The sequence below is a fragment of the Peromyscus maniculatus genome, chromosome 13 (assembly GCF_049852395.1).
Source record: "Peromyscus maniculatus bairdii isolate BWxNUB_F1_BW_parent chromosome 13, HU_Pman_BW_mat_3.1, whole genome shotgun sequence".
Lineage (NCBI taxonomy): Eukaryota > Metazoa > Chordata > Mammalia > Rodentia > Cricetidae > Peromyscus > Peromyscus maniculatus.
Genome location: NC_134864.1, coordinates 32,193,853 through 32,209,957, shown reverse-complemented (window position 1 = coordinate 32,209,957; position 16,105 = coordinate 32,193,853). Strand labels below are relative to the sequence as shown.

Genomic DNA, 16,105 nt, shown 5'->3' with positions numbered 1-16,105 from the left:
AGCTTTTAATCTTGTAGGTTGTACTTTTGAATACATGTTCAATAGTGTTTTCTTAAAGGTTACTGGTGTACAGTCAAGGATCTTGAAATTCTTGAAGATTATTTAAGTTTTATAGGAATATTTTTCCCACCAGATGAAAAAAAACCTGTAAGTATGTGCTAATTAAGTTGAAATTTGGAGAGTAATTTGAGTTTATTTTAATGTTACAGAATTTAGTTATTTAAAGAGCACCACATAGAATTTTAAAAAGTAAAGGCTGTGAACAGTGGTCCTCTGCGAGAGCAGCAAAAGCTTTTGCCCACCGAGCCGTCTCTTCCACACTAACCCCAATCTCTGATGACCATAAAAAGATCTGAAGCCCATTTGGCTCCTTCCGTATTTATTGTTTTTAGCTAACACAATATTCCTGTTCTCTTTTTCCCCAGGTTTGGCTCTTTCCAACTTTTTTACTGTAGGAGGAAGATAGGATTTGGCTCTCCTGTTCTCACCATCCTCACTTATACAGCCCATCTCTCCTCACATTTTTAATTGTCGATGTTTTATTTATTTGAAATGTTTTGCTTTAGTGTATGGGTAAAATTACTCAGGTTTTAGATATTATCTGTGGCTGAGGTACAAAATTTTTTTCCTTTTTTTTATTTTTTATTTTACTTTACAATACCATTCAGTTCTACATATCAGCCACGGGTTCCCCTATTCTCCCCCCTCTCACCCACCCCCCTTACCCCCAGCTCACCCCCCATTCCCACCTCCTCCAGGGCAAATCCTCCCCCGAGGACTGCAATCAACCTGGTAGACTCAGTCCAGGCAGGTCCAGTCCCTTCCTCCCAGACTGAGCCAAGCGTCCCTGCATAAGCTCCAGGTTTCAAACAGCCAACTCATGCAATGAGCACAGGACCCAGTCCCACTGCCTAGTTGCCTCCCAAACTGATCAAGCCAATCAACTGTCTCACCTATTCAGAGGGCCTGATCCAGCTGGGGGCCCCTCAGCCTTTGGTTCATAGTTCATGTGTTTCCATTCATTTAGCTATTTTTTTTTCAATAATTGAGTAAAACCAAAATTTATTATAAGCCACAGTCGTCCTAGGGACCTCCATGCTATATATATATAGCCTCTATGGTTCTATGGGCTGTGGTCTGATTGTTCTTTATTTTATATCTAGAATCCACTTATGAGTGAGTACATACCTTGACTGTCTTTCTGGGTTTGGGTTACCTCACTCAGGATGATTTTTTGTAGTTCCATCCATTTGCCTGCAAATTTCATGCTTTCATTGTTTTTCTCTGCTGAGTAGTACTCCATTGTGTATATGTACCACATTTTTTCCATCCATTCTTCCGTTGACGGGCATCTAGGTTGTTTCCAGGTTCTGGCTATTACAAATAGTGCTGCTATGAACATAGCTGAGCATGTATCTTTATGGTATGAATCAGCATTCCTTGGGTATATGCCCAAGAGTGGGATGGCTGGGTCTTGAGGTAGTGCGATTCCTAATTTTCTGAGAAACCGCCTTACTGATTTCCACAGTGGTTGTACAAGTTTACATTCCCACCAACAGTGGAGGAGTGTTCCCTTTGCTCCACATCCTCTCCAACATTGGCTGTCATTGGTGTTTTTGATCGTAGCCATTCTGAACAAAATTTCTTTCAATATAATAAGACATAATAGTTTATAACTGAGTGGGTGTGTGAATGTGTTTATTATGTGAATGTGCCTGTCTGGAGGCCATAGGCCATTGGGATGCCTGCTCTATCACTCTCCACTTTAATTCTTTGAGACTGACTGAACCTAGAGCTAGGCTAGCATTCACCGAGCTCCAGGCACCCACTTATCACCTCCTTCCCCCAGCCCTGGGGTTACAGGCCTGGGTTACCCAGCTTTTGAAGTGACTTCTAGGGAATTGAACTGGGGGCTTGTGCAGCAAGTGCTTTTACTCACAGAACCATCTTTCCCCAGCCCATGTCAGGTGCATCACTGGTTTTTGATAAGTCATTTCTGGGTAGTGGTTGTAATCTGCTTTGGCAATGATGCTTTCTAGGCCTCTGTACAGCTACGGTCTAGGGATGCTGCCTCTGACTTCATTCTGAGTTCTTTATGGCTCTGGGCTCTTTGCTGGCTCTCCACTCTAGTATTTTCCTGATTTTTTTGTTTTGTTTTGTTTTTTGAGACAGGGTTTCTTTGCGTAGCTTTGCGCCTTTCCTGGAACTCGCTTTGGAGACTAGCATGGCCTCGAACTCACAGAGATCTGCCTGCCTCCGCCTCCCCAGTGCTGGGATTAAAGGTGTGCGCTACCACTGCCTGGCTTTTTTGTATTTTCCTGATTAAGGATGAATGGGGAGTCACTTTTGCAAATGTGGCTGAAAATGTCTTCTGCTCTCCAGCTTCAGGGTTGCAGGTGATGCCATTCTTTTTTTTTTTTTTTTTTTTTTTTTAAGATTTATTTATTTGTTATGTATACAGTATTCTTCCTTCATGCCAGAAGAAGGCACCATTCTAGATGGTTGTGAGCCACCATGTGGGTGCTGGCAATTGACCTCAGGACCTCTGGAAGAACAGCCAGTGCTCTTAACCTCTGAGCCATCTCTCCAGCCCGATGCCATTCTTATTATGATTCTTTGTGCCATATTTTCTTCCCTTTTTGAGAGTTTATTTATTTAGTTAGCCCTTTTTTTGTTTTTGTGAGACAGGGTTTCTCTGTGTAACAGCTCTGGATGTCCTGGAACTCGATTTATAGAGTAGGCTGGCCTTGAACTCACAAAGATTCACCTGCCTCTGCCTCCTGAGTGCTGTGATTAAAGGCCTGTGCCCACCACTGCCTGGTGGCAGTGCATTTTTGTTTTTAATCTCTGCTGTCCTGAACTGCGTTTTGAAATGTTGACTATTTTGGTATAGGTCTTTTGTTCGCTTGTGTTAGGCCTTTTCTTCTTTCTTTTTCAAATGTGAAAATAAGGAGATGGCAAGGTGGCTCAGTGGTGATGGCACTTGTCCCACATGGTGAGAGAGAACTGAGAGTTCGTTGTCTTCCACTGCCACATGATCAATAAATATATAAAAATAGGAAACTACTCATCAGCAATCATTCACCATTATTTACAGTAAAGTTAACTACACCATTAAATAACATTCTAATATTATAAAGTTATTGTTCTGAACCCAGACACTGAAAAGGTGAAGTCTGCATGTAATGAATGAGTTGATAAAGAAAAAGCAAGCGGATCAATTATTTATTTTGCAGATCAGTTATTTATATTGTAAAATGTTTAGCCATTTATGTTTGCAGGCTCTAACTTGCTAACACCTCCAACCCCATGTGATTGCATTTCTATAAGCAGTCTTAGATATTTCTTGAATCATAGCCTTTTAATACACAAATTTCAACTCTGTATAAAGGAATGTTTCACTTACAAGTCGATTTAAATCTCGCTTAGCTAGATACAACAGCCTGAATGAGGATTTGTCTAGCTTTCTTGTCTGGTGGCCAGTTAGTAATGATAACACTTTGCAAATAATTATTGTATTTATGTGATGATAGAAAAATGAATTCTGGTGTGGCTGCTTTTAAACTATTTTACCCAAACTGTCACAATCATATTTAATATCAAATGTTATGGCTTTAGAGAAAAAGTTAAGCTTAACATAAATGATTTTGATACAGAGGAAATCGGAGTCCCATTTTGGCACTCTTAAATCTCATAAAATAATTTAAGAATGGACTCATGGGAGCTCAAAGAAAATTTTATTAGAATTTAAAAGAAAAACTCCTTGGGCAGGCAAGCTGTGAAGGAGGAGAGAAGAAAGCCATGCCATTTAACTGGCATGGGGGTCAGACATGGGGCAGACAAGCAGGCACATAGTTAGGGAGTGGGATTCTGAGGAGTGAGGAAGCCCCGAGTCCTGGGGGGAGACCTGTGCTAGGGGAAGCATGCTTACAAAGGGGAAAGAGGGGGGAAGTCACACTGTTCCTCGGTGATTCAGAAAGTGGGCGGACTTCGGAAGCTGCTGCGGTAGGGATGGGATTCCAGGGAGGAAGAGTACAGTCTCCACCTAGCTCTGCAGCATGGCTTAAGGTGAGCCTGCTAGGGTGGTCCCCTGGCCCCGTGATTGATCCGGCTCTACTGGAATGTTAGGTCTCCACAGAGGCAAGTGACTTTATTCTCTGGGCCAGAGGTATCTCCCTTAATGGGCCTTTCTTTTGAAAGTTTCTTAGGTTTCTCAGAATGATGGATTCTCATAGATGTGGGCTATGAACCATGGTTTTTGTTTGGGTGAAGTATCATTTCTTTAAAGATTATTTTAAATTTTAATTGGACAAAGGTAGGGTGTGTGTGTGTGTGTGTGTGTGTGTGTGTGTGTGTATCTGTACGTACATGGGAATGGGGGTGCTGTTGGAGGCCAGAGACATCAGATCCCCTTGGAGCTGGAGTTACAGGCAGTTGTAAGCCACTTGACATGGGTGCTGGGAGTTGAACTTGGTCCTTAACAAAAACTATGTTCTCTTAACCCTTGAGACTTGATTGCTGAGCCGTCTCTCCAGGCCCGGTTATTTGTTTCGTTAGTTTTCTAGACAGTCTCATTATGTAACCCCAGCGGTCTGGAACCTGCTGTGTAGGTGCACCGTGCTGGTCTCCGCTCACGAAGACTCACCTGTTTTTCCTTCCCTGGGACTGGGGTTAAAGGCATGGGCCACTGTTAGGCTGGTGAATATATTTTAGATATTTACTTACGTAAGTATCTAGACAAACAAAAACTACCAGAATGGTCTTTCTGCATACCAGTTAAAAATAAGTTCTGGCCAGGCAGTGGTGCCTTTAATTCCAGCACTTGGGAGGCAGAGCCAGGTGAATCTTTGTGAGTTTGAGTCCAGCCTGGTCTACAAAGTGAAATCAGGACAGGCTCCAAAGCTACACAAAGAAACCCTGTCTTGAAAAACAAACAAACAAGCAAACAAAAATAAATTCTGATTGAGTAATGACTGGGGGATTCCCCAACATTTAGAAAATGCTGTTCTTCAATATAAGGGGGAATATACCATAGTATCAAATATTTGATTTTGTTAAAGGAAGCAACTCCAGAAAGCTTTCATTTCATTTACTCTCTTAACTGGTGCTTTTGATGCAAAACAAAAACAAAGAAAAAAAAAATCTCAACAGCTGTCAGTACTTCCAGATCCAACATGCCACACTTGATAGGTAGAGTGTAGTTACTGTAGTTACTATTTTACAACCCACATTAGACACGAGCGCAGATACACACGCTCACACACACACACACACACACACACACACACACACACACACACACACGTCAGAAAACAGTGCCAGCATTTAGTGAGCTGATCTTCTGGACAAGAGTGCCCAGTTAGTCTTGTTACAGTATGAGGGTATTCATCTCGGCCTCCTGCTAGCCCATCTGAATGCCTCCATGTCACCCACTCCTGTCTGTGGAGACTTTCGCCGAAGCTTCTTGGTTTGTCGGCATCATTGCTATTGAATGAAAAAAGGAAATCGAAAAGGAAGGACATGACTGCCCCTAGGTGTGGTGGAGGAGATTGTTTATTTTGATATGAGGGAGGGCACAGCAGAGGCAGAGACATCAGGGAGAGTCCAGAGTGGACATGACCCTGAGCCTGGCCGTGTGAGGAAAAGGGGAAAGGGGAGAGCTAGGAGACCAAGAGGTCAGGAGGATGGACAAAAAGGACCTGGTAGCCAAAATGGCTGGATTATGTAGGGGAGGGCAGCCCAGCACTTGGGCTGGAGAACTTTAGGGTAGGGGGTGAGGTATATCAGCTATACCCTGTAACAGGTAGGGACTGAGGGATGCTGGGAGAACTTGGCGGCCAGGTCTGCTTTGATATGTTAAATAGGTTCCTCTGTTGTCCCAGGTTTGAGACCTAACAGCTGCATCAGTTTCAGTATCCTATGAAAATCTTTCTGTCTTATTTTTCCTTTACCGTTTTCTTTCTTTCTTTCTTTTTCTTTTCTTTTCTTTTTTTTTTTTTAGAATTAAGAAATGGTTGGTTAACTTCCACAACCCTGTTTTCTTTGGCTTTCCAAGTACTGTCAGTATGTAGATCCTGCCCCTTATGGGGAAGTGCCTGGCCCTCCCTTTCACCAATGTTGACCCAGTGTACATGCTGTGGAGGCTTTTCCTCTTCAGCTGTTCATCTGTCATCTGTCTCTTTCCCATGTTTTGTATTGCAGTTACTAGAAGCCATATCTTTTTAATATTTTTATTTTATAATTAATTTAATTTTACATATCAGCCACGGATTCCCCTGTTCTCCCTCCTCCCACCCCCTAGAAGCCATATCTTAACCAATGGACTTGAAGAGTTCACTGCTAAACATGCTTTGGGCCATGGCTCCAGCAGTGTTTCTATATTGAGTTGAAAAGGTTTTTAATTAAAATTCTTTTTATACTTGATGTGGGAATTCTTTTTTATTTTTATTTTTTAAAATTTTTATTTATTTATTTATTTGTTTATTTATTTATTTATTGTTAATGAACTTCAGAGGTGTGTGCTTTCCTCCTTTTGAAATGAAAAGGCCTGGCTTCCACTGTTCTGGAGTCAGGTTGTGGGCATGAAATCTGTCGTTCAGTGTTAGGTATGTCTGATAGTCAGTTTTTAGCATGGAGGCCAACAAATCCCCAGCGTGCTTGTGTCCACAGTCTTTCATAGAATTTGTCTAGCGAGAACTTCCTTCAGACTTTGCTCAGGGCCTGCTGAGGGGGTAGGCTGGTGGCTGTTGAGGAACGGTGCTGTGTTGTGACCCTAGCTGCGTCCATTCTCAGTTTATCTTGCTGTGTGTAGGGGGCTCCTGTGGTGGGGATCAGTGTCTCCCATTTGGCTCCTCCCATTCTGCAGGAGCTCTGTTGTGGCTAACTACAGTCAGCTGCTGCTGGCATATCTATGCTTGCTTCTTTGTTTTTCATACAAGGACTCACTGTATTGTCCAAGCTGGTCTTGAACACCTGGCCTCAGGTGACTTTTCCTGCCTTAGCCTCCTGAGAGGCTGTAACTATAGGCCCTGGCTTGGCATGTTTAGTTTTTTCTTCTTCCAAAGTTTGCTATTGAAGAACAGAATTTGTAGGGGCTCTTCAGTGTTTCTCATTCCCTTGTTTCTTGTGGGCACATCTTTTTACTCTGTGCTGTCCTTCCGGTGGAGTAGTGAAGATCTAATGAATACACTGCTGTTCGTTTTGTTCATCACTGTTACTGCTGTTTATCAGTTCATTACTTTTTAGATGATTGCCCTGAGTATTATAAGGATCTTGTGATTGTGGCTTTCTAAGAAAAAACAAACAAACAAAATAACTATTGTGCCTTACATTTATGGAACCTACAGTTTGTAGAATCTTAACCTACTAAAGGCATCTTCTGTTTTAGATTTTAAATGTTTTTTTTTGTTTTGTTTTGTTTTTTTTGTTTTTTTTGGGGGGGGGGCAGGGTTTCTCTGTGTAACAGTCCTAGGTGTCCTGAAACTCATTTTGTAGACCAGGCCAGCCCCAAACTCGCCTGCCTCTGCCTCCCAAATGCTGGGATTAAAGGCGTGTGCTACCACTGCCCGGCTAAATGTGTAATTTTTATAATGTGATATAAGTGATTTATTTTAAGTAAATAACTAGGATTAGGATATACCTAATGTCAAATTAACTTTATTACTTTCTGACAATAGTATTAACAACCACATACATTTCTGTAGCCTACTAAAATATTTTAAACAGCTTCTCCCTCAGTAGGGAAAAAAACTATTAATAAATCAACCAAAGGAGCTTTCTTACTCATCTAGCACAGATTGGTATTTGAATTGAACAAATGACTATTTGGAAGATTGAGGCATAGTTAAGAGCATACTGGCAGACATGCTCAGTGAGTCATACCATCTGGTTACAGTCATACCTGGGTGGTGGTCATTAAAACAAAACTCCTGGGGATCTGTGTATGACTTAATTATACTGCAGAAACATATTGGGCTCCACTGGCAGGTTACTTTGGAACTTAAAGCCAATTCACTGGCATACGTGCTTTCAAAACATTAACGTTGCACTTACTAAATGAGTAAAAAATTGTTGGCCCAAATTTGGAGACTTAAAAAACGTATTTTTAGAGTTCAGGATGGGCATTGCTTTAGTATTGGCTCTGAAAAAAATGATGTGACTTTTTCCCCCCCAATGCTGTCATCACATAGTGTGACTCATATCATTATAATGAGCTATTTTGCAAGCACTGTGTTCATGTGATAAGTAGACTAGCATGAGAAGTGGATCAGCTTCCAGGAGTACATGCTAAGATAAGAATACGTCATTTTTGACCTGTTAAGGATTCTGGCTTTTTTTTTTTCCTTTTTCTTTTCTCCTTTATTTCTTTGTTTTTGTTGTTGTTTGTTTTTTGTTTTTCAAGACAGGATTTTACTGTGTAACAGACCTGGCTGTCCTGGAACTCTCTCTGTATACCAGTCTGGCCTTGAACTCACAGAGATCCTCCTGCCTCTGCCTTCCGAGTGCTGGGATCAAAGATGTTCACCATCGGGCTGGCCAGGATTCTGTTTTTGTTTTTAAGAGATTACATTTGGTAGGTAGAGCGACAATCTGCTAGCTGGGCATGGTGCTGCACACCTGTCATCCCGGCACTTGGGAAATGGAGGCAGAAGAAGGATCAGGAACTTAAGGACAGCATGCTACAGACTGAGTTGTAGGTGGAGTTGGACACTGTGTGACCCTGTCTCAGGGAAAACAAAAGCTCACAACATTGTAACTTCTTCAAAGAGTTCTAAGACATTCCCTCCTCCCCCCACACACTGTGTGCATATGGGGTTTGTTTTGTTTTTTTCCTTGTAATTACCACTACAATCAGAACATGGAGGTGTTCCTTCAGCCTGTAAAACTCTTAGGCTTTTTTTCTCTCCCTGACTAGGATCTTTGGTTCTGAGAACAGTTTTCTGGTTGCTCACTTTTACTCACCATGCCTGTAAGGTTAATTCAGACTTGCCTGCAGTAGCTTGTCCCTTTTCACTCTTTATTTCACCCTATCACATGACTTTTTAAAAAAAAACAAAAAAAAACCATTCCTTGTTTGAGAGGCAATTAGATTGTTTCTAATTTTTGTTGTATATGAATAGAGAAGGTATAAACAAAAGTAGACAAGTTTGGGTGCAAATGTAGATTTATATCTCACTTGTGACCTTTACTACAAGGTCATGTAGCATATGTGTGTGTGTGTGTGTGTGTGTGTGTGTGTGTGTGTGTGTGTGTGTTTTATCTTTAACAGGCTTGTCCTGGTGTTCTCTTACACTGGTTTTGGAAGCTGCAAATTTCATACTTATTAGTCACTGTTGAAACTGTTATACTAACATTCTGTGATTAATCAGTATTTTTAATTTGATAATATATAGTTGGAAATATGAAATGCTTTCTCAGGTATTATTATTGCTAAAACCTTTAAATGTGTCCCCCTTTACTCTTATAGATTGACATTGTATGTTTAAATTTGCCTGTTTGCTGGGGTCTGTGTTTATTCCTTTGAATCTCAAAAATTTTGTCTAGTTTTTTTTTCTTTTTTTGTTTTTTCCAGACAGGGTTTTTCTGTGTAGCCCTGGCTGTTGTGGAACTTGCTTTGTAGACCAGGTTGGCCTTGAACTCACAGAGATTTGCCTGTCTCTGGCTCCCGAGTGCTGGGATTAAAAGGGTGCACCACCACCATGCAGCATGTAGTTTTGTTTTTTAAAGTGTATATGATGTAAGTTTCTTTACTAAAAAGTCTCCTGGGTAAAAACTTTTTTAAATCTGAAACTACTGCCATTTTTATCTTGTTCTTCAGTAATGGCTTTTCTGGATCACAGCAGCTATTTCCTTACCATGTGAAGTTAATGTTCTCATTCCCGATGAAAGTGCTTATCATTTCATTTAAAGTCTTTGAAATTTTGACAGAGTGTTTCTAACTGTAGATTTTATTTTCCACAATTTTGTTAAGCTAGTTTATTGGATCTGAAAACCTCAGCCATTGTCTCTTCAGATGTATCTTCTTCATTCCTTTAGCCCTGTAGCTGTAGAACTGGTTTTCGATGTCTCTGAGGCTTCCTAATCATAGCCTCCTTTTTGTCTTTATCTTAACTTCTGGTTGTACTTATCCTTTTTTGCCTTTTTGTCTTCTGGTTCATTAATTTTCTGTTCAGGTATGCTTATTTATTTATTTTTGTTGTTGTTGTTCTTTTTTTTTTTTTTTTTGTCGGAGCTGAGGACGGAATCCAGGGCCTTGTGCTTGCTAGGCAAGTGCTCTACCACTGAGCTAAACTCCCAGCCCATTGTTTTTTTTTAAGATGGGCTCCCATTATGTAGTCCTGGTTGTCCTGGAACTTGCTGTGTAGACCAGGCAGGTCTCCACCTGCCTCTCTCTGCCTCTTGAGTGCTTGGATCAAAGGTGTGCGCCACCACACCCAGGCCTTTGTTCAGATATGTTCAATCTGCTTTTTAAACTGGTTTGCTGAAAATTTAACTTTCACATTTATAAGCTTTCATTTCAAAAAATTGGGATTTGAAAAATGTCCCATCTCCCTTCTCACCTCTTCCCCTTCCTGGAGAAATGGCTCAGCAATTATGTGACTGTACTGTTCTTGCTAAGGGCCTGAGTTTGGTTTCCAGCACCTCACACTGGCCAGGAACTCCAGTTCTAGGGATTCCTGTGCCCTATTCTGGCCTCCTGGCACCTGTACTGGTATCTACATACCTCCCAATCCACACACATTATTACAAATAAACAACAAAACCAAAAGAATATCTTGTTTGTCATACTGTTAGCATCAAAAGAAGATATTAAATATACTAAGTGCCTGTGTAGGTGCTTTGTAAGTATTTTCTTTTACATTAGTAACTTACATTTTTCTGGCCAGTTGCTTTGCATAATATAGTTCATTCTTGGTTATTTGTTGCTGATACTGTTTTTTATTCTTTAAAAATTTTAACATTTATTTTGTGTATGTGTGCAGGTGTGGGTGTGCCACAGCACCTGTGTGGAGGACAGAGGTCATGTGTGTGACTAGTGGGAGTCAGCTGTTCTCAGGATGATGTGAGTTCTAGGGGTTGAACTCTGGTCACCAGTGTCTTAACCTGCTGAGTTAGCTCACCAGCCACATTTTTATTTGTTTTTTTTGTTTTTTTGAGACAGGGTTTCTCCGTGTAGTTTTGGTGCCTGCCCTGGATCTCATTCTGTAGACCAGGCTGGCCTTGAACTCAAAGAGTTGCACCTGGCTCTGCCTCCCGAGTGCTGGCATTAAAGGTGTGCAACACTACCTCCCGGCCAGCCACATTTTGTTTTTAACCTAAAAAAAAAAATCCCCTTCTCAATGCCTAGTTCCTATTACTTTGCTACTTTGCCTCTCCTTATTCCAGAAAAGCTTTTACTTTTCTATCTTCCTTGTAAACACTCTTTTAAAAAGAGTTTATCTGGGCCAGCTACATAGAGTAATGCGTAAAGATGCTTGCTGCCAAGCCTGGTGACCTGAGTTCAATTCTTAGGACCTGGACCAGAATGGTGGAAGGAGAGAACTGACTGTCGCAAATTGTCCTCTGACTTCCACATGTGCTGTTCTCTGCTGAGCATGTGCACGCACATGTACCCACCCACAATATATATAATTTTTAAATAAAAATCAAATTAAATGTAAGTCAAAGGAATATTGTGGCAGTTTGAATGCTAGTACTGTGGAGTTTAGCTAAATTTACTGTATCTGTATGATAAGCAGCAGTTTAATGTTAAATAATTCTGTTTATGGGATGAAAATACTTATAAGTTTAAATACACTAAAATGTTTTGAATAATTTAAAAATATACAGTAGTAAATTTTGTAAAATATTTTATCTTTTAGGAGAGGACTAAATCCACCTCACAGGGTGAAATCTATCTCCATGACAACATTTACACAACAGGAAATTGAATTCCTGCAAAAACATGGAAATGAAGTAAGTATTTTGCAATTTTCAACTTTGTTGCAGTCATTTTAATATGATTTAATTAGTTGCTTAAAATGATGTTTCCTTGTCTCAAAATGTTATTTTTGTGTTCTGTATTTAGATATTTAAGAAAGTTCTTACTTGATAATGCATTTGGAATTAATGCCTAAATGTTTCCCCATAATAAACCTAGGTACTTAAAACTTTACTTAGAAGTAAAACCTAGGTACTTAAAACTTAGCCGTGTTGGCTGTAGAAGGCAACTTTGGTGGGTGTCAGAATCCTGAGGGAGGAAGGAGGAGGGAAGAGAAGAGCTAGCTCTGTCATACTGCTCTAAACTTGTTCAGGTCTTACTCGAGGAGCTCTCAAGGCCATCCATCCTTTCAAACTAACATTTTAATTAGATGTATGTGATGTCTAGTGCTTACAGGTGCTCAACAGCGAGAGGGTCCCTAGTTCTGAAGGGTAGCATGGTGTCATAGGGGAACTGTGATCTCTAATGGGCTTTCAGTAATCTCATGCTATTTGCTTATTTATTTTTAGATTTGAGTTTTGTTACTAATAAAAGTAGTGATCTATTGTAAAAATGGGTAAAATTAATAGAGCATTATGGGGGGCTTTACCCATTTGTCTGTGGGAGGTCCCCTTTCACTTTTTCCCCAGGATACTCTTGAGGAGGGAAGAGTGAGAAATATTTAGATAGAAGGATAGAGGGGAGAGAAACAGATAGAAACACAGGACAGCCTCAGGAGGGCCTGGATCCTTATCCACTGGCCCCTTCTGTCTCTTCTAAAGGGCCTTTTATGGGAATGCCAAGGGGTGCAGGAAGAGACCTCCCCCTAGCACAGCCAAGTGTAGACTCTTCCAATCACCTGGTGACCACACATGTGGTAAAACAATCTACTAAAGCAGCCCTGCTGGGTAAAGCAAGCCCAGATCTTACTAGGAAACCTTTGTGGGTTCCACAGAGTATGGAATTGCTTTGTTTTGTTTTTGAGGGGAGGTTTTGAGACAGGGTCTCGCTATATAGCTCTGGTTGTCCTGGAACTCACTATGTAAGCCAGGCTGGCGTCGAACTCACAGAGATCCACCTCCCTTTGCTGCTGGGATCAAAAGTGTGCACTGCTATGCCTGGAGGGAATGCTTTTTTAATCTTGGCAAGGCTGAGTGGGTTAGCTCAGCTTGGTTGATAAAAAACATTATTCACAGGAAACTCCTGTTTTCTAGGAAGAAAATAGGATGTCAGGCGTACAAATATTATTCTCTTTCCAGTGCTTTAGAATGATTACTTAATTTACCTAACTAACCAAGCATTGTGTAGTTCATATGTAAACCCAGCTCTCAGAAAGAGATCAGAAACTCAAGGTCATGATTGGCTACATAGCAAATTCTGGGCCAGCCTGGGCTGCATGAGACCCCTGTCTAAAACCAAATGAAATAGAATTATTTGCCTACTATGATGCACATGTACTTTTGTTTCTAAAATGTTGAAGAATGAATTCACAATTGTGAAATGTTCTAAAATACATATTTAAGAGAATAGAGCACACTTTAGAGTTTCTCATTTTGGCCAGCAATAAAGTATTTTGAGTTAGTAGATGATTTGAGTACAATATAGGAAGCTACAAAGCTAGATGGCACGGTTCACCAGTTAAGAGCACATACTGTTCGTGTAGGGACTTGAGTTCAGTTCCCAGCACCCAAGACAGGCAGTTTACAACTGCCTGTAACTCCAGCTCGAGGGGATCTGATGCCTTCTTCTGACCACCAAGAGCCCTGTATGCTATGTCTGTCTTGTCTGTTTGCCTGATTATCCCCTCCCTCCAAAAAAAATCTTTTTAAAACAGTGCCATACTTAAACCATATATTTAGGATTAAAATACCAGTGTCATACATCTTGTACATGAATGAATTTATGTCTGGAGATGAGTGATTTTGAATTAGGAGATCAGAAAGTATATTGGTTTTGGCAGTGTTCTTAGGTCTTTTCTTTTCCTTCTGATTCACCATGGTAAAGTTCCGGTGTGCTGGAGGATGTGTTTGTTTTTTTTGTTGTTTGTTTGTTTGTTTTTTTGTTTTTCGAGACAGGGTTTCTCTGTGTAGCTTTGCGCCTTTCCTGAAACTCGCTTTGGAGACCAGGCTGGCCTCGAACTCACAGAGATCAACCTGCCCGGCCGATTGTTTTTATTATTGGAAACATTGTTAATTTAATCTGGAAAGCACCATGGATGAGTGATGGATAACTTGTAATAATGTATCGAATAGAACTCACTTGCATGCCATGTGCTATATATGGTCACTCAGGCAGTTATATAATGGCAAGCATGTATACAACCATATGCACATATAATTTAATCCTGTGTTACATGTTCCTACCCAGAACCAGTGGGAAAGATTACTAAGATTCAAGGCAAAAGGCATGGAAACATGAAACCATCAATTGTAACCCTCAGTGCATTGGCTTATCATATGTATCCATCTAGGGAAATTATCCCATCATTCAGAACTTGGTCAAGAATTATTCACTATTTTGAAAAACTATAAAACTAATGGTTATAGTCATAAATGAAGTACCTCTGTATTTGGCTGCTAGTAGCTATGATAAGCGATTAATACTGTTATTTATAAATGTGCACCAAGGCTGGATGTTTTACAAAGTATATCTTTAGTTTCTATAGATAGGCTTATAAATTATTTAGCTATTAAGTGTGTTTAGACTCTCATAGAATGGGAGCAGATGTAGTGAAATATATCTCTTATAAGTCATAGGGCATGGAGTGCCAGCCAGATGGTAAGGATATACATGACAGCAAGATGCTGTATTTATTTGCTATGTTTTTGGCCAACAAATTATTTCACACACTTTTTCCACACACCTTACCTGGAAGCTTAGTCAACTTTTTGTCACTATAATAATTACCTGAGGTAACCTGTAAAGAGTAAATATTACTTTGCCTTTTAAATTTGTTTTTGTATTTATTTATTTATGTACCTATTTATTTATTTTGGTTTTTGAGAAAGTTTCTTTGTGTGCCTTTGGCTGTCCTGGAACTCTGTAGACCAGGCTGGCCTAGAACTCACAGAGATCCCCCTGCCTCTGCCTCCTGAGTGCTGGGATTAAAGGTGTGTGCTACCACCACCGAGCTTTGTGTTTATTTTTGAAACAGCATCTCTTTATAGCTCAGGCCGGCCTAGAAATTTCTGTGACCCCCTGTATCAGTCTTTGAATGATGCCCAGCCTTAAAAGGTTTGTTTTGGTTTAGAATTGTGGAGGTTTCAGCCTATGGTCACTTGGATTGTGGGGAGGTAGCATATTGCAGCAAGAGCCTTAGAGCAACACTGCATGGCTCATTACCCAGGCAGGAAGGATGAGGGCTGGGCTTGGGGTCTCACTGTTGTTTTTAAGGGCTTGTGTAATGACTTTGAAAACCTCCCATAGGTCTCCTCTTAGAGGTTCCAGCACCTTCCAGTAGTACCACCATTGGGACTAAGCTGTTAACACATGGGTTACATGCTAGATCCATCTTGCTGTAATCTGAAAGCATCTTGTGATGTTTCCTTTCTGTCAAAGTCACTAAAAATTCTGTCTGAGGCCGGGCGGTGGTGGCGCACGCCTTTAATCCCAGCACTCGGGTGGCAGAGGCAGGCGGATCTCTGGGAGTTCGAGGCCAGCCTGGACTACCAAGTGAGTCCCAGGAAAGGCGCAAAAAGCTACACAGAGAAACCCTGTCTCGAAAAACCAAAAGAAAAAAGAAAAAAAAAAATTCTGTCTGAGGATAGGGTGGGAAGATGGCTCTGCTGGTAAAGGGCTTGTTGTATGAGCATGAGGACCTTTGTTCAGATTCTCAGAACCTACATTTAAGAAGCCTGGCATAGCACCATGTGCCTGTGGCATTAGTACTGGGAGTCAGAGGTAGAAGAATTCTGGGGGCTTGCTGTCCAGCCACTGTAGCCATTGAGCTCAAGGAGAGATCCTATGTCAAAACCTAAGGTGGAGAGTGACTGAGGAAGGCAACTTAATGTCATCCTTTAGCGCGCGCGCGCGCACACACACACACACACACACACACACACACGGAAAAACAGCATTTCCTTTACTGTCTTCTTTTGTGATACTGTGTGTGTAAATCTTGACCTTTTAAAGGAATTTCACTTTTGG

The 16,105-nt window shown here is 40.8% G+C and overlaps 1 protein-coding gene across 22 annotated transcripts in view; it reads left to right on the top strand.

Moving 5' to 3' along the window:
• Agfg1 (ArfGAP with FG repeats 1) overlaps positions 1 to 16,105 on the top strand; it is a 53,514-nt gene that overhangs the window by 6,630 nt on the left and 30,779 nt on the right. For all 22 annotated transcript variants that reach the window (XM_006990348.4, XM_006990343.3, XM_076549936.1 and 19 more), the window contains exon 2: positions 11,862 to 11,955. In XM_006990348.4, the coding sequence (XP_006990410.1) occupies positions 11,862 to 11,955 (94 nt within the window). The remainder of the gene's footprint in view (positions 1 to 11,861; positions 11,956 to 16,105) is intronic.